The sequence below is a fragment of the Asterias amurensis genome, chromosome 1 (genome assembly GCF_032118995.1).
Source record: "Asterias amurensis chromosome 1, ASM3211899v1".
NCBI lineage: Eukaryota > Metazoa > Echinodermata > Asteroidea > Forcipulatida > Asteriidae > Asterias > Asterias amurensis.
This window is the reverse complement of record NC_092648.1, coordinates 23,958,832-23,977,714: the sequence shown is the minus strand read 5'-3', so window position 1 is coordinate 23,977,714 and position 18,883 is coordinate 23,958,832. Positions and strand designations below refer to the sequence as shown.

General features: G+C 37.6%; 1 protein-coding gene across 1 annotated transcript in view; it reads right to left on the bottom strand.

The window, feature by feature from the left end:
• Positions 1–237: 237 nt before the first annotated feature.
• Positions 238–18,883, bottom strand: part of LOC139954541 (papilin-like) — a 76,851-nt gene continuing 58,205 nt past the window's right edge. Inside the window, exons 26-43 of the mRNA XM_071954391.1 lie at positions 18,179–18,403; positions 17,502–17,708; positions 16,810–16,971; positions 15,768–16,328; positions 15,371–15,538; positions 14,349–14,552; positions 13,490–13,657; positions 12,745–12,963; positions 11,891–12,058; positions 11,173–11,382; positions 10,449–10,616; positions 9,221–9,445; positions 8,411–8,590; positions 7,613–7,897; positions 6,654–6,932; positions 6,345–6,524; positions 5,070–5,159; positions 238–4,336 (exon numbers count right to left, since the gene is read on the bottom strand). Coding sequence (XP_071810492.1) covers positions 4,176–4,336; positions 5,070–5,159; positions 6,345–6,524; positions 6,654–6,932; positions 7,613–7,897; positions 8,411–8,590; positions 9,221–9,445; positions 10,449–10,616; positions 11,173–11,382; positions 11,891–12,058; positions 12,745–12,963; positions 13,490–13,657; positions 14,349–14,552; positions 15,371–15,538; positions 15,768–16,328; positions 16,810–16,971; positions 17,502–17,708; positions 18,179–18,403 — 3,860 coding nt within the window. The 3' untranslated portion in view covers positions 238–4,175. The remainder of the gene's footprint in view (positions 4,337–5,069; positions 5,160–6,344; positions 6,525–6,653; positions 6,933–7,612; positions 7,898–8,410; positions 8,591–9,220; positions 9,446–10,448; positions 10,617–11,172; positions 11,383–11,890; positions 12,059–12,744; positions 12,964–13,489; positions 13,658–14,348; positions 14,553–15,370; positions 15,539–15,767; positions 16,329–16,809; positions 16,972–17,501; positions 17,709–18,178; positions 18,404–18,883) is intronic.

Here is an 18,883-nt window from a genome sequence, read left to right as displayed (position 1 = left end):
ACAAGGTGTCCAATCTACCACTGCCGATTTGTCGATGAACAAAAGACCTGTCAAGTCTATGACGTCATTTCCGTCAAGTTCGTCTTTTAATACGCGCTTTGTCCTGGGGACACCGGGTCGATTTCTGACCATGGATCCCATCACACACTTCAGTGTCAATATGTCCAGTGACGTCATTCAGAGAGAAACATTATTGCTTTGGTAAACAAAAAAACATAGACGCGACATCCTGTGCAATTAATTTCACTGACTTAATTTTATTAATCAACAGTTCAAAGATAAATATACAATTGGAATATATATATAGACTGAAATTACGAGTTTCGCTATCAAAACTAGGCACTTTGTCTGTTATTTGTACTCATCGTGATACCACGTTCAGCTATTATATAAATAGTTTTGTGTTTTTCTAATCCGTAATCTACACATCAAAAATATCCGTTTCTGTACCATGTAAAGATAGTAGTTTTTATGGGGGAAAACCCTTACATTTCACGTACAGTAAACAAGCACCATTGCAGTCGTCTGCAGTAAATATCTCTCACAACAACATGGTTGGGAATACATTTACTGTTTTAAATAATTTAGGTAATAATTCTTCATATATAGGCTAGTTAATTAAAAATCTACATGTGTTCTACGATCCTATATCCTAATCTAAGATATAAAAAAAAGTTATCAAGTTAAACAAAACATCGAAATTAAACACAAATACATGTGCCTGTTTCAGTAAAAGACGTCACAAACTACGTCATAGACAAAGTTCAAAACTGAAGTCAGTTGAAAAGAGTAGCTTTTATATGGTTTGCCTGGATTGTGTTGCAACAAATAGTTGATAACCTGCAACTAATTGTTCAAGGCCAATTCCAAGTTTTCCTGCCATTTAAAATAAAGGGACAGTGTTGTCATTTCGTGATACCGGTCTTGCCTTCTTCAACCTCAAGTTTTTACCAAGATTATGATAATAAAATAAACATATTTATAGAAGGCAACGAAGAAATAAATGTAAAGAAAAAAACATGATTTTAAAAAAACTGCATGTGTATTTTAAAAAACAACTAGTTAAAAAATATAACTCACTTCAAACTCCACAATGTTAAAAAATATCGTGGCAATTTTAAAATCTTGGCTTGCGTTTTATCTATACAAAAAAATCGTGTTATAATTGTTTTTTTTTTTAAAGACAAACATGTGTTCGTTAAACGGACTGTGTTTTCGGACATGCCTAAAAATATTTAGTGCTGCAATTATCCATTCATATACAAAATATTGTGATGCCTAATAAACAAGCCCAGATATAAAAGAAACTGTGCACCAGAAATTATTGCTTGACCAATTCAATTGCTATGCAAAAACATTTTGGGGAACCAGTGACAATCAATTCATATCAGTGACATTCTGACTGGTGACTTGTCTCTTATGAGCAGAGTTGTCTTCTGCTAAGCAAATAACAAGCGCTCGGTAAATTCAACAGAACTGGCTTCTAGTCATGAACATTCGTGCATGTGAATATAGTGAATGAATAATGCGGAGCCGTGAAGTATCAGGTCATTGCCCAAGGTGACAGGGAGAATCAGTTTCTACTGACGTCACGGAACATTCTTATTGATTTTACGCTTACTAGAAAGCTCCTGGCCAAGTGGCAGATAGTGCAATCGCTTTGACTCGTCATGTAACTTTACTATAACGGCCACCGAAAGTGATTATTCTTATGAAAGACGTTATCATGCAGTCTGAAGTCTGTAAAAAGAAAAAGCTCCCTAGGTTTTGGCAGTTTTTCTTGTGTTATGGGGAGTAAAACTATATTTCCCCCTGAACAAACGGAATATTAAATTCAACTACAGGAAAGACACATCAGTGAATGGGTTTGGCACCTCGTGAAAGAACGCTGAAGAACAAATTACAAGAAAAATGCATACTAAAAACATTAAAATACCCTGTCGGAAAAAAAAACTAAAATGAGTTACATATTATGTGGATGAAAAAGCGATTGAAGAGCTGTAAACTAAGGTTAATATACCCTGTCCAGGATAATGTTCGTTACTTCTTCATGTGTTTACATTGAAGACACAATTGCACATTACCCACCAAAGTATCTATGAGAGAAAAAGGTCGCAAATTAATTTATTCAAATCCCTCAAAATTTTGTGTGAATTATTAAGTTTAAGGAGCTGAAATAGACTAACGGCCCCAATCTGTATAATGTTTCCTGTATATATACAAGCCACACGGAATACCGATTCCTTTTCAAAAAAGGGGAGCAGCCTAACTTTTTCATTTCAACCTCCAGTATTGTGCACATTGATTTAAATTGGTGGAGGATTGAAGTGCAGCAACCAGATAAGGACATGTTCGAGGACCCAGTCTCGGGCTTGGGCTCCGTGCGCCCATTTAAAGCCCCTGGGAAGGGTACGTTTTTCCAAATAAATTGGGCCTAAAGCCCAAACTATCGTTTCAAAACGGCCATAATGTGGAAAAGTTTCACCCCATACAGCTCTTAAAAGATGTTTTTAGCCTCTGAATTAAAAGAGGTGGATGTGAAACAAACTGGATATTTTTTTTTATCAATGGCTCTGTTATTATCAGTGACATGGGTTTTTTAAATTCTTATACTTGACACACCTTCTGGTTGATCATGCAGCTAACAAAAACTGGGCAAAACACAAAATAAACAAGAAAATAAAATCTAACACTCGATTGTTAGATTTCCAGAGGGTGATACGGGAGAAAGGTCTAATTCAATGGTAGTATAGAAAACTTGCTAGCTTGTATTTTCTTCCACATAGAAAACGATTGGAATTCTACTTTGTTTTGGAGAAATGTCAAAATTGTAATTACAAAAAAAAGAAGAGTACAATGAACAAAGCTAAGGGCTCTATATAATAGACCCTATTAAGTCACTTTGGGAAGGAACATTACACGAAAAGAGTTAAGGAAAGGCACATGAAATTGCATAAAAAAAAGCATTTAAAAATGCTTATAAAAGCACCACTTGAAATAACTGAGGTCTGTTTTTGTATACAAAAACCTTACATTTCAGTTGTTTTTGCAATATTTCCTCAATAAATAACAATATTTTATAGATTTTTGGGGTTGAACAAAGAATTGACTAGAGTGGGATTCGAACCAACGACCTCCGGATTAACCTGCCGGCACTCTACCAACTGAGCTATCTAGCCCTATGTTGGCAGTGTCCCTATTTTGTCAATATCTTTGTTCGGGGGTTCTTCCCTTGTGATAACATTTTATAGAAGCAGGTTTTGTATTCCCATCAAATTGATATAAAAAGTTTTATTTTATTTTAAGAACCTATCTCTCCTTAAAACCTTTACACAACCCTTTAAAAAAACAAAACTGTCCTCTCTTTTTTCGCAAAATATATTTTGGTATGAACAAGTTTTTAAACATTATTTTGTTTTAATAAAATCCTTCAGTATAAAAATGATTTTGAAAGTCAGTGAAAGCTTATTTTTATACAATAAAAATTGGGGATTCATGCATGAATTTTTTACAAATTTGAAAAACTTGAGAGGATTTGTGTAAGGCAAACTATGGTTCAGGTCAAAAAGTCCCTTAACTGCTTCTGACCCAGTCAATGGGTGCAAAGAAAGATTTCTTTATATAAATATTAGACCTCTGAGAATTCTCTTTGACATTACAGAGGTACCTGAAGCATGGTTCATACTTTTTTGCGTAGCAAATTTTTGACGACACAAATTTGCAACAAACAATTTGCAACAGTTAAGCAGTGCTCAACTCCTGCGAAATATTTGCAGCGAAAACAGAGCTGTGCCGTCAACTTTTCTTTGCACAAGTATTCACAGGAAGTATGAACTGGGCTTTTGACTGGGAATCCATGTGTCCCTTTACCATTATTAACCCCTTTCTCGATGAGGAACGCACCTCAGCAAAGTGCGCGCCTACCATTTCCGGAGTCAATTCCTTTGTGTACATTTCAACTCCCAAAATGGCCGACAGAATAGGTGCGTGTAAGTGTGCTACACAATGGGTCAATAAAACATGCTCCACGCAGTGTTGGAAACGCATGCTGTATTTAATATACAACCACCAGGAGAACACATAGACTCCCTGCCTTAATGCATTGTGCAGTGGAGTAACTGACTAATCCACCTGAATATTATATTTTTACATATATTTACGTCCTATCTAAGCACTCATCGTCTGCGTCTTCGGCGGCGCTTTGCGTGGTTGTTGTCCCTGCAGGTGGCGCAGCAGTACTTGGTAAACGGTGGCTGGGTGCACATCCCAGCCTTTAGCACTAGACGACAGTTGGCATAATCACTGTTGTCTTGACAATTTGGATCACTGTTGGCACCTACACAAACAGATAAAATAAACCATTAATAAGAATAATAAACAAAAATGTTACAAATATTCAAAGTAGAGGATGATGATGATGATGATTCCCATAATTTGTATTGTGACATATATCTATTTCAAAACCATTCAAACATAAGCTTCTCCAATAAAGTTGTGATATAAAGAACCCAGTGCACTTTTCGAAAAAGAGAAGGGTTCGCCCCGGTGTTCCTGGCTGTGGCTGCTGTATGCGCCGTAGCACCTTGTAAACTCTTATAAGGTGCTAAGTAATTGGGTCTCAATATCACTGCAATAACCTTTCTTTCTGAAAGTTTGTATATACTCAGCGCCTTGAGTACCTTGTTTGGTAGATACGTGCGCTATATAAGACTTCGATATTATTATTATTATAACTACGGGAGCTACAAATAATGTTAATTTAAGTAGAAATCATAAATCTATCTACTAGCACACTAAAATTTAGACATCCAAAGTCTGCTCTAACAATGCAAAGGTCGTGGGTTCAATCCCACCCGAGTGATTTGCTTGAGGGGTTTTTGTTCACAGAACTCAGTTATGTACTACAGTGCTTAATACACATTGGTGTAAGGTGAAAATAAATTCTATGTACTGTTTACTTATACTGGAATTTATCCGTTAATGGACAGAGTTGTACCGTCGTCAACAATGTCGCCGAACTACTCCGTTACTGAAGATGTTGCAGACCTCAAACATAAACCTCTACCTACCTGTGACTGTAACCATAGCAGCAGCAGTCTCAACAGACTCTCCATTGGCAGCAGTACATGTGTATTGACCAGCATCAGTACTTTTAATATCTGAAACATCACAACAATCAATTCAGATTATTGACACATCTATAAACTGTTTGTCAGGACACTAATGTAAAGTTTATTGCGACAGTTAATGTTAAATGCGCTATATAAAATCTAGTTGTTACTATTATCAATGAAGATATCACTGATGATATCAGTCACTTGATCAGGATTTGTTCCTCTCTTTTTACTACAAACATAAATAAATGTACAAAACATGTTTTAGCACTAACATTTTCAGCAGGGACATAGGAGGTTAATCGAGGCTTTAAGAAGTTTTAACATCACATAAAAATTTCAAGAATTTTGGAAGGACTTTTGTTCAGAGACAATGTGTTGAGAAACAACCTGACTCAAATGCGTTTCACATTTTGAACATTTTCCTGACAAAATGTGTTGGTTCAAGGCTCAGTCTTGACACTTGTGGCATTAAAGCCATTATACACTTTCGGTAAACAGTATTGTCCAAGTCCCACACTTCGTGTATCACAACTTATATATAAAATAACAATCCTGTGGAAATTTAGGCTCAATCGGACATCGGAGTCGGGAGAAAATAACGGGAAAACCCACTCCTGTTTTCGCGCGTTTCGCCGTGTCATGACATGTGTTTATAACAAATCCGTAATTCTCGTCAACGAGAATTTATATTGTTTTACCGTTTTCTCAAAAAGTAAAGCATTTCATGGACTAATATTTCAAGAGAAGTCTTTCACCATTACCTTCTGTAAACCCTGTAAGTTATATGTAAATCTGTGAACTTTTTTGTTTTTTTCTGTACCGAAAGGGTACACGGGCTTTAAGCGGGACACTATAAAGCCATTATTGTTACATCCTTTGGATGGTATGTAAAGCTGTAGGTCCCTTGCTTTGTATTATGTTTTTATTAGTTTTTTATGTAGACTTTGGCCTGCTGATGTATAATTTTTGTTGATAGCTTTTAACTACATGTATTGTTTGTGTATTTTACAGTGTATATTCCATTTTTAAATATTCTTAAATAGTTGTTAACATCCGTATTTTTGTACTATTGTAATGCGCATCTGAACATATTTTTTATGAAACTTGTGCATAATAAATGAATAAATTATTATTATTATTATTAAAAACTATCAATGCCCATAAAAGACCCCAGTACAGAGAGGCTTTGTTGAGAATCCTCATAGAAATAGAAAAACAGATACATACCTCTTATTGTCAAGTCACCATTTGGCGAGGTCTCAAATCGATCTTTTGATGGCAGATCAATCATATTGACCCTCCACATGATTGTGGGTTTAGGAGAGCCGATGCTGGCACACGGCAGCGTGATTGTTTCACCAATACTGGCCACTGTGTCTTCAGGTCTCGTCACAATCTGTACTTTAGCTGTTAGAAAAAAAAAAATTTTTAAAAATGATTTAGCAGTCGAAAACAAAAATACAAAATTTGGCAATGTAATATTTCAGGGCATACATTGCAACAAATTATGGATTAAAAAAAACAGAAAATAATGACCTTGTACAATCAGAGTGACTGTCCTTTTCTGGACAGTGCCGAACATGTTACGTCCAGTGCAGACATAGTTTCCAGCATCACCCAGGTCCACGTTCTCAATGCGTAGTGTGTCGTCTTCCTGCTGGGTCATTCTGGGGTCATCACCGGGCAAGAGGTCATCATTCCTCATCCAGGTCACGGTGGGTTTAGGGTTACCGATGGCGTGGCAGTACAACAAGACAAGATCGCCCTCCTTCACTTTCAGGGAATGCTGGCTGGTTTCTGGAATTTCAACTGGAGCTATTGGAGAAACAGAAACACTCAGAATTAACCCACACTGTATACAACACATCAATACTCTGGTAAACTTGCGATGCCAATGCGATGCCAATCTTGACTACACAAATTCGCAACGGATCATTTGCAACAGTGGAAATAGGACTTAACTCTATGTTATTACTATGGTTGACTTTAGCTTTTGAAGTCCTGAAAATTTCTTGTCTAAACTTAATTATGATTGTAGGAAGATTTAATGCCTCCATTTAAAATAAATGGAAGAAGATTACAAAACAAAAAAAAATGCGTGAGGAGTTATAATTAAACAAATATTCAATGCATTTTGTTTGTTTATTGTTGCGAAATATAATCACTCTGCAATCTGCTGGACTATTCCATTCCTAGTGAATTTACCTTGTGATTTATATTCCGTGACTATGCACCCATATGCCCCCAATGATTGTCCACTCCGTTCTAGTGTTTGATAAAAACTACTAATTTGAAATATCAGTATTTGTATTGTTCTGCATTGTATTGTATTGTATTTTATTTATTCTCCAAACCAACAGTGAGGAACACAATTCATAAATGTTTAAGAATTGCAATTTGGCTTTGTCTAGTGATTATGTGATACAAAAATTACCTTCTGTGATTGGTAACAATTATAAAAACTTAATAAGATCAATTTTTCAACGCATACTTACTGAACACTTTGACATCCACAGCTACTTTAGCTGCCTGTCCGACACCATTCGACGCCCTACACACATAAGGGCCTGCATCCTCTTCAGTAACACCCTCAATAGTCAGAGTTCCTTCTCCGGTCACGGTGATCCTAGCGTCTTGTAGATACTCTACGTTACTGTCATAGCGATGCCAGGTGGTTGTAGGGGTCGGGTTTCCAGCCGAGTTGCAGGTTATGGTCAGTGTGTCTCCCAGGATGACTGTAGAGTCTGACGGAGCAACCTCCACCATGGGCGGGGAAATTCCTTCAGGACAAAAGAGGATCGTCAAGATTATTCTCTTTATATGCTCAAGTTGCAAAATCAAATAATCTGGGGCAGTTGTAAAATGCAATTTACAACAGAGTATGTTTATAATTTAAAAAGAAAACATTTGGACAGTATTTTTAGATTGTCAAAAACAAAAAATTCCCCAGAACAAGAGGAAATCTGTTGATCGGCTGATAAATAGACTGTGCTGGTCTTGCGCATACTTAACATTGGGCTATGTTATAGTGGGCGATGGTGTTTCCTTTACACAAAGCAATGCATGTGGGACTTCAGTGGTCCATAAATGCCCCAATATGTGTGAGACTTGCACGACTGTTGCATGACGTTAGTACCAAGCGATTTAAACAATAATAAACATTTTGATGAACTGATCATCAATTTTTTCATTTTATTTTTTGGGCAATCACTGATGTGCAAGATTCTTATCTGGGCAGCCTAAGTGATCATCAAATGTATTTTTTTATCATAACTGATGTGCAAGATTCTTACCTGGGCAGCCAAACTGATCTTCTCTGGTAGCTTGTGTGACCCCATCAGGGCAGCAACCAAAGGGTGTTGTAGCGCACCCTTCATCTCCCAACAGAGGGCTCAGATTTAAGGTGAAATCAACGGTAGGGTCCGAGGGGATCGGTTCAACGACATCAGGAATACTGTCAAAGCGGTAGTATGCTAAACAAACAGAGAAAAAGAAATACAAAAATATTTCAGTAAAATTGTCAATCAAATTTTGGGGTGAACAAAGACAAGTTGGCGAGGATGGGGTTTAAACTTGCAACCTACTCTACAAACTGAGCCATCTAGCCCTAATGTTGGCAGTCTCCCTATTTTTCTACACTTTTGTTTGGGTGCTAGTCAGAAGCCATTCAACCTTTACTGCCGTATAACCAGGGATGAAACTTTTTATTTGAAATAACTACTAATAAAAACAGACTACAGAAATTTTAATTTTAATTTGATGGGGGCGAAAAATAGAGGAGTTTTTTTTTCCAATATCCAAACCTATAGTTCTTTGCAGACACAGTGTAGTTCCTTTGGCTTATAAGAACTATGGGTACTTCATTTTATTGCATAAACCCCCTGCAGTGTACCAGAGCCGTGCTGCAATACACAGCTCTGACAGTGCTTGATAATAGCGCCCTCTGCTGCTTGGTTGTTGTACAACGTTTAGACTTGCCTTGGTGATGTCCCTTGTTGTGGTTTGGATGTCTGCCTAAAAGGTCAATTTACTTTTTAATGTGGGCAATATACAAAACAAAGAAAAGAGTGCAACACGAAAATACTTAAAATAGCCCCACTCACCATCACAGTCTGGCTTGACAAAACGCTCTGCCGCAGCACTGTTGCCAATCTCCTCTCCGGTCAGTTCATCCACACACCAACAGTACCCAGTGCTGCCATGGCACTGCAGCCTAGAGAATAATCCCTCCTCTGAACACTGAGGTATGAAGGAACCAAGCAAACCTCCTGACTGGGCTTCAGACTTAGTGACCTCGCAGAGGGAAGATGGCTCTACAGTGGTGGAAACTGTCAAGAGAGATAAATCAACAGATGTCATTGAGAGACTTTGATGAATTTAATTCAGAGAGTTACATGTATGATGGGAAAACAAAACAACTGTCCCCAAGAAAAAAAAAACATTTGTGTATGTTATGATAACATAATATTTTCACATCGAGTTAGAATCTTTTATAATAAACATTATGAGAATCAAATAGTTACTCTGATAATAAACCTTATCAATAATTACAGTAGACCTAAGCATTAAAATAAGGTGGCGGGAAAGGCTGATAAAAATTGTACACATGTGTACACACAAGAATACAATCAAAATAATGTAAGTAATGTAATAGTAAGAAAATTTAATATATAAATTACTGGGTCCAGTTGAGTCTATCCTTCATTCATTCAGTTATTCATTCATAAGGGTTTCTTATTAGCATGCATAGCTGCAAAAAGTTGAACGTACATGTTCATGATTTACAGGAAAAAAAACCAGCAAAAAGATAAAATAGACAATAAAAAAATGCTGCAAAAACAGAGCACATTATAACAGGATTATATAACATTTAAAAATAGCCCGAAAAAGTCCAGATGCAGGAAGAGAAGTCAGGGGAAAAAAAGTAAAACATTGATCAACAAATGATTGGTAGGTTAAAACTTTGACCTAAGATGGTTTACAACAATAAACAAAGATAAAAATTGGCAAAAGTATAAACAAAGTTAACAAGAAAGCCAGCTATAAAGAATGGAGACTCTAAAAGTTACAAGTTTGGAATTCTTAAGACCGATTCCACAATTTTGTGTATGTTATCCAATTGTAGGGCTACTGGACATTGACTGCCTAAAATCATCATAAAGTAATTTACTTCATGGGTCCTACAAGTTATTTTCAACATGGCATAAAAGAAAAGCCTCAAGTTATTGAGGGTCGTAAAAACTGATGGTATTTAACAAACTGCTTGCGTCCAAGTCACTGACACACCAATCACTCTAGACTAAGACATCAAGTAGAATATTTTAATTGTACCTTGAGCATCGCACGATTGTTCGCACTCCTCTCGAGTTTGGAACCTGTTGCCGTTGCCCTGGCAACCACCGTAAATAAATTGCCGGCATTGCTGTTCTTCAGTGTCGTAGTACCACATGGCAAAGTAGGCTAGGCACGGTCCTGATGACTTGGGGAAACTGCACACATCTAATGATGACACAAATGAAGGAATATCGTTTTATTTTCTACACATTTGAAAAAAAATACTCGTAATAACTTTTTTTTTTCCGAGAATGTATTTTAATTGTTCTCCTTGAAGCCAGATTAACATTTTCCTTGGCGAGGTAGATTTTCAGCAGGCTTGATTTTTTAGCACCGGCTTGGCTATCTACAGGTCTTTGCCTACTGAAAACATGGATCCCTTTCTCATTCTGATACAAGGCAAGTTGAAACTAAGATACTTTTGCTCAACAAAAGTAAACAATACATTTAATCTGAAGCTAAAAAGAAAATCTTCAACTCAGGAGGGATTGACATCCACCAGGCTGATGAAAGGCCAGTTAAAAATTTACTTATTTTTCCCAACCAAAGGTAAACCAAGTGTTTAAAATTTGAAGCTCAGTTCAATTCAATTCAATTCATTTCAACTAAAGCATTGTTCCTCATATCATCACCACAAAGTAGTCAATAACAAAATAATGGGGAGGAAATAATATATGAATCTGAAGCACAAGAGATCACTCTTGCCTGGCATCAGACCTACCATCACAGTTCAGCAGTACCATTCCTGGTTCCCTCCTGGTGTCTCCCTGCTCCATACCGCTCTCCGTTACACACCAGCACTGGCCTGTGGAATCATGGCACTGACTGGGTGCAAACCAACCATCCTCTGTACACTGGGGGATGAAGGCATCGGGAAGGTTGCTGGATAACGCTAGCTCCTTCTGCATCGTACAGGACTGCATCTCATGACCTTAAGGAACAACACGCACATACATCTTAGGAATCTTACTTCTTACCAGTTAATTTGTAATAAGTTCAAAATTGAAACTTTGGTGTGATCCTTGGCTACACAGCAGTTAACGGCTGTATGGCTTAATTTTGACTGGCACCTAAACAAAGATATTGACAAAATAGGGAGACCGCCAACATAGGGCTTACAAACGGCCGCAATGTTCGGCCTACTTCTGGTCACAAAAAGAGATCAAAGTAAAGGTCATATCCGGAGATTAAATTTTCCAATGTAGTACGTGAACATAGTATCCCAATTCTAAACAAAAACTACATTTTCTGTTAAATGTTATTTCTGATTGACATTTTAACTGACAATATTTGATTATGTCTGAGCATTTTGTAATGATTATACAGATGTGAATTGTCTCAAAGGGTTACAATTATTCAACTGGTTTTCAAACACAGATGTTTCTGCTAACCCAACCAAAAATGATACCATGACAGGTAGTGACAGACTTGCATCTTACCGTTAGGTACACAGGATTGCTCGCACTCTTCAAAGGATTCAAAATTATTCATATTGCCTCGGCAGCCACCATAGACAAACTCCTCACAAACCCCAGTCTCCGTATTGTAGAACCATCGGTCCAGATTGGCGTTGCAGTGTCCGGTAAACTTAGGGAAGGAACATTTGTCTGTCAAAATGAAAAACGAAACAAGAGCATTCAGTTGAAAGTTATTGTGCAGTTTGACACCACAAGTCATAAGAAATAATGGTTTATTTTTATCACAATTTGTTTTGCTCTGATAACGCAGCCTTTAATTAGTCCCGACTGCTAATGAGAACAAATTATTTGGGGTTGCACTTACAAAAGACTGATTGAGATTAAGACTAAGCCTTCTTTATCTTTTACGCCAAAACATGAGCAATGCAACTTTTAAAAAAAAAGGGAAAAAAAATATACAGCACGAAGAAATCAGTCTAAAAATCTCAAAGCCATCTTAAAGGCAGTGGACAAAATAATTGTAAGCATAAACCTTACTAGGTAACGAGTAATGGGGAGAGGTTGATAGTATAAAACATTGTGAGAAACGGCTCTCTCTGAAGTGACCATGTTTTCGAGAAAGAAGTAATTTTCCACGAATCGATTTTGAGACCTCAGATTTAGAATTTTTAAAGGTCTCGAAATCAAGCATCTGAAAGCACACAACTTCGTGTTATCTCGCAACTTCAACGACCAATTGAGCTCAGATTTTCACAGGTTGGTTATTTTACGCACATGTTGAGATACACCAAGTGACAAGACTGGTATTTGACAATTATCAATAGTGTCCACTGTCTTTAAGGAAATGAGTTCACCCTGAAGACAAACGCTCGTACCATTGCAGTCGAGGGGGACCTGTCCATCCCTGGTCTTGGTTCCACCCTGGGTCTCTCCTTCTTCATTTACGCACCAACACTGACCAATCAGATCATAGCATTGACGGGAGGTGTACGCGCCATCGGCCGTGCATTCCGGAACGAAGAGATGAAGCTGATGAGTAGAGAGTGTTTCATCACGCTTTATTTCACAGGGTGTTGGGGGTCGGCCGGTGAACTCTGAATAGACAAGAAGACAAAAAAATAAGCAACAGGCATGATATTTGGTCTTTGGAAAAAAGGTTTTCAGACCTATTTATCACAACTTAAAGCCATTGGACCCTTTCGGTAAACAGTATTGTTCAAGGCCCACACTTTGTGTATCACAACAAACCTGTGAAAATTTAGGCTCAATCGGACATCGGAGTCGGGAGAAAATAACAGGAAAACCCACCCTTGTATCCGCACGTTTTTCGCTGTGTCATGACATGTGTTTAAAATAAATCTGTGATGCTTGATATCGAGAATTGATATTGTTTTACTGTTTTCTCAAAAAGTAAAGCATTTCACCACTACCTTCTGTAAACCCTGCAAGTTATTTGTAAACTTTTATTTTCGTTTCTGTACCAAAAGGGTCCAATGGCTTTATAAAAGAAATTGGATGCTTAAAAGGTGCAGCAAGGAGACTTTATTTAATTTAATTGTGCTTCTTCTTCTTCTTGTTATTGTTGTGTGGAGGGGTAGACATTTCTATCTCTTCACTTACCTGGAACATAACAAGTTTGTTCACACTCTTCCAACGTTTCAAATCGGTTACCGTTGCCTTGGCACCCACCATAAACAAATGATTTGCATCTCCCATCCATGACATCATAGTAGAACAAGGCAAAGTTGCCTCTGCAGGGTCCGCTGTACTTGGGCAAACTGCAAACATCTGAATTAAATAGTGAACAATAGTTTAGGGTGAAATCAACATTTGAGTAACAGTAGCAGGATGAATTATTATTTTGGCACACCTAACACCATCCCCCCCCCCTTTAAAAATAAAATGTAAAAATACATGTATAAATAAAAAAAATTGAAATTTTAATAAACCTCACTGCTGAACAAACGAATCAACAACATCGTCCTTAAAGTATCCCCTTCATGGTAAAAAAGAAAAAAGGAAAAAGAGAGCAAATTTTTGTATTGAAAATTCACGAGCCAACATTCCTAAGTTCCATTGATGCATTGATAGTCTTCTAAATGAAAAATCAAGGGTAATTTTTCTTTTAAAGAACCGGAAAGACTTGTTAGAATTCAGACAACACTTTATTATTTCCACAAGCAAATAGAGTAGAATGCCATTCAAAGAGAAAAATTGATGATACAAATGCCACAGAAGAATTCTATGTTTTTTTTCAAGTGAAGTTTGTAGCTTTGGACAGTTCTACCATGACAGTTATAGTTGCAGGTACAACTATTTGTTTTGCAAGCATGATTTGTATCCCGAAATTTTTGATCGTCACATGTACTTTCTATAATATTTCCTAATACAGAATGTTATCCGCTTAAAATATTATTATTTGTTTTGATACAAGTAAGAAGATTAAATGAGAAACTTCTGTCTGTCAACTCTCACTCACCCTCACAATCCAGTAGCTCTTCTCCAGGCCCTCTACGTGTCGCCCCTAGTTCCATTCCTTGGTCATCCACACACCAACAATGGCCGATACTACCGTGGCATTGCTGGGATGTGAACTGACCGTCTTCAGTGCACTGAGGGACAAACTCACCCAGATTTTCGGAACTCAGAGCCATTTCACGTTTCTCAACGCAAGATGTGGGAGCTGTAATTAATATAAAAAAAATAATAAAAAAAAACCTAAAACATACATGAATGAATTGATGTCATTTGGATTTACAAAGCGGAGCATTTTATATTCAATAGGCCGATAGTTACATCACCTTAAATAAGTATTCACAAATAGAAAGAAAAACAGTTACAGGTAACAGAACAACCGACATTTGAAATAAATATGTATTTGACAAAATTAGTATCTATGGTTCAACAGTTCTAATAAGAGCTCCTTCAGCATAGGGCATCTATATCTCACAGTCTCTTAATTTCTTTCTGGTCAGACTATTTGTCCGCATGTTTTACATTTGTGTCAATTAATCAAGAAATTAATGTGTTTTGTTTTCTCTTCTAATAGCACCTCACTGGAAGTTTACTCAATCTCTTCTGAATGTGTTTGTGGAAACCCTCTTCTTTGATACCTGGATTTTAAGTCTGCTGCCCCCTATCATCCTAAACTCTCCAGTCTACTGCTCTCTAATGTTCCAGACACTTTTCCCTTTGTAAAGTCTACTGCTCTCTAATGTTCCAGACACTTTTCCCTTTGTAAAGGTATAACTTGGGGTTGAAGAAGGAAATATTTACGAGAGTGGGACTTGAACTCACGACCTCAGATCCGGCCCTCTACCAACTGAGCTTTCTACCCCTATAATGGTAGTCACTTTGTCAATATCTTTGTTTAGGGGTGCCAAAGATATTGACAAAATAGGAAGACTGCAAACATATCTCCAGAGGGAAGAATTTTTCTGGAGAAAGTGAGATTTGGGGGTTCAAACAACTTTGTCTAAAAAGTATATAACAAGCTTTTACCAGGAGTGATGCAACGGTTCTCGCAAGCTTCCCGCGTCTTAAACTGATTCTGGTTGCCTTGGCAGCCACTGTAGACAAACATCTCACAAACATCTGCTTTGGCGTTGAAGAACCACATGTCAATATTTTCAGGACACTGACCTCTGAACTCAGGCATACTACACACATCTGAAGATGAAAAGTGAATTTTTTGGTTAAAATTTTGATTATTTTCTGAACATGATGCCGAGGGCAACATAGAAAACCTGGTTTGAATAAAAGAAATGCTATCTATCAAGAGTGGTGTAAAATTATTTTTGAATGATGTTAATAATACTAAAATGTACACAGCACCCTTGGCTTTAGTAACAAAAACTAAACGAATACTTATTTTTTGCCTGAGGCCAACTCAACTCACCCATACAGTCCAGTGGTTCATTGGTGCCAACCCTAGTGCCTCCTTGCTCCGTACCATCCTCATGCACACACCAACACAAACCAAGCAGTCCATAGCACTGCTTAGGTAGAAACGAGCCGTCCTCAGCACACTGTGGAATGAACACACCAGGAAGGGTGTTTGCAAGAGCTTCTTGACGATGAATCTCACACATTGAGGAATGGTGGGTTGTAGACTCTTGGGTGGTGGACGGCTCGGGCTGTTTATCTGGCAACGATGGCGTGGATTGCTCAGCTGTTGTTGATTTCACAGTAGTAGTCGATTCAGTTGACGATTTCGCATGGTTAGCTGATGTTGTGCTTGGTGTAGTTGATGTGCTAGAAGTTGTAGTTGATGGTCGGGAAGGTGTTGTTGATGGATTTCTAGTGGATGGTTCAGATTCTTTAGTTGATGTCGAAGCTTCAGTAGTAGACTGGACAGCTGAAGAATCTGTTGTAGTTTGATCACCAGCTGAACTCCTTGTGGTTGTTGATGTGGTTGCCGCTGGTGATGGTGAAACAGTTGATGTCGGAGGTTGATAGTCTAAAGAAATAATACCTTGCTATAGTTTATTTTCATTAAACAAAATTTTTGAGTTGAATAAAGAAAAAATAACAAGAGCGGGACCTGTGAACTCATGATTAACATGCTGGCACTCAAACGATTGATCTACCTAGCCCTTATGTTGGTTTTCTCCCTATTTTGTCAATATTATTATTCAGGGGCGCCAGCTGTAACTTCCATTTTTCATTTAAAACAAAACAAATTAATCAAAGTACTTTTAAAATTTACTCCAGTCATAGGTGTGAGAAGTGAAGCAGCTATGCATCATGTATTCTTTAATGTAACATTGGTGCTTTGAATGAGCAATATATTTAATTTTGTTGTTCTGCCATAAATCTTTATGTACTGTGCGAAACAATGTGGGAATACAACTATGCACTGCACCACAGCAGTTTGCCTGTTTGGTATTGATACATCATCTTAAGTTATTATGAAACAAGCAATGACAAATTTGGCTTACCTGTGCAAGCTACCAAGCAGGCCTGTATCGTCTGGAATCGGTTTCCGTTCCCCTGGCAGCCACCATAGATGAACTCAGCACACTTGCCCGTACTTTGGTCAAAACCATAGGATGGGAAGAACCCACGGCAAGGTCCTGTTACTCTTGGAAGACTGCAGATGTCTAAAAAATACAAAACCCAAAACACAAACATCTGTTGAATAAAACTTGGCAACATAAACAAATACTTTTAGCAACCACTTTACTCCTATGACACTTTAATTTGGTTTTAAGTTCCAAATCATTACTTAAAATTTCTACATTTAAAGGGAAGGTATACGTTAGAAATGGCAATAAAAATTTACTTGGTTGAAAGTACAGCAACAAGATTTTTGAGAATAATTTCACTTCAAAGTTATGTGATTATGGAAAAAGCTCTCAGTTTTTATACCCAAAAACTTAAATTTGAGAAACAGAACAGTCAGAAACTTTTTTCAGACTGTGTATTCCAATTAGAAACTATTCTTCCTGCATGGACTAAACCACTTAGTATTTTTGGCAATATCTTAAAAACACAATCACCTTTAGAAATGAAATGTTCACCGTTTAGTTTGATTGTCTTTATCTACATGATTAAAACAGACGAACGGTTCGGAAGACCAAAGGTATCAATCCCTTTTACAACAAATGTAGTTCTGGAATGAAAAACCTACCTTCACAGTCAATTCTCTCTTCTCCAGGCCCTCGTCTCGTTTCTAGGATCTCTTCACCCATTTCATTAACACACCAGCAGTGACCAGTGCTACCATGGCATTGTGTTGGTGTGTATAAATCCTCTTCAGTACAGTCAGGAACAAAGGACCCTCTGAGTCCGGCTAACAGACGCTCCTCACGTGTTGCCTTGCAACCTTTAGCTGTAGCTACACACAACCAGAAAAAGTTACAAATTGATATAAGTATGTTTTCCTTTTTAAAACTACGACTTGGGCTCTAGCTTTTTATAATTAATATGAAAACATTTGCTTTTGGTACAGGTCTTCAAACAGACTGTTGAAGCCACAAGCATGGCCTAAGCCAGAGCCTCTAGCAAGTACCCAAGCCAAAGCCTCAATCAAAGTAACAATGTGAAGAAATAAATGTTTATCAATGTTGGCAGCAGGCCTGGGTCTTCACTTGTTCAGAATAAGGTCTCTCGACACTCCAGGGTGTCACATTTTACTGGAATACCAGACTCTCTTCTCCAACACAAACATAACTTGGACGATGGGTTTTGCTCTCCACTGAAGCTCACTCCATCTTTGAATATCTACAGCCTTTCTACATCACCATAAAATCAATAAGCCAGTTCATCGAGGAACAATCAATTATTTCCCATGTCCTGTGTACCTACCAGTGCATTCAGGGAGCCCTTGTCCAGGCTGCTTACGTGTTCCATCAATCTCTTCTCCGACCTCATTCACACACCAGCAATGACCTGTGTCTCCATAACACTGGATCTGGTTGTAGTCGCCAGACTCAGTGCATTCCGGGACATAGCGGATGTGGCCATCGAGTTCCTCCTCAGATAGAACGCTGTTCCTGTGTTGTTGGCACGGCGTCAACTCTTCATGGGCATCTAAAAGTAAATATGAAAATTTCAATTGAATTTTGGTTTATTTAAAAACATACATCACCAAATAAAAGTCAAAGACTAATTTACAAAGAAAATAACTAATATAGCATGTGTTATGCTGACCCAATGTCAGCATTCTCCCGTAATGTTGTCACTAAAAACACCCAAAGACCAGTGAAAGTTCCCTCAAAGTATTTTACCTTCCTATTTCATTGAGGTTAGAAACTTATGGTTTTTTTCCTTTTCTCATAATAACTCTATTACACCCGTTTAAGACAAGTGCTCTAGTTGCGCCAAACCAATTAAATTTGGAGCGACTCTAGGTCGACCCAAATAAATTTTGGTTTCAGACAAACACTTTCAGACAAACACTAAACATATAACATTTACTTTAAAGACCATAGCGGTCACAAGCGGCTTGTACAAAAGTTACCATAGCGGCCACAAACGGCCGCAAGGTTTGACCTACTTCCATTCAAATAA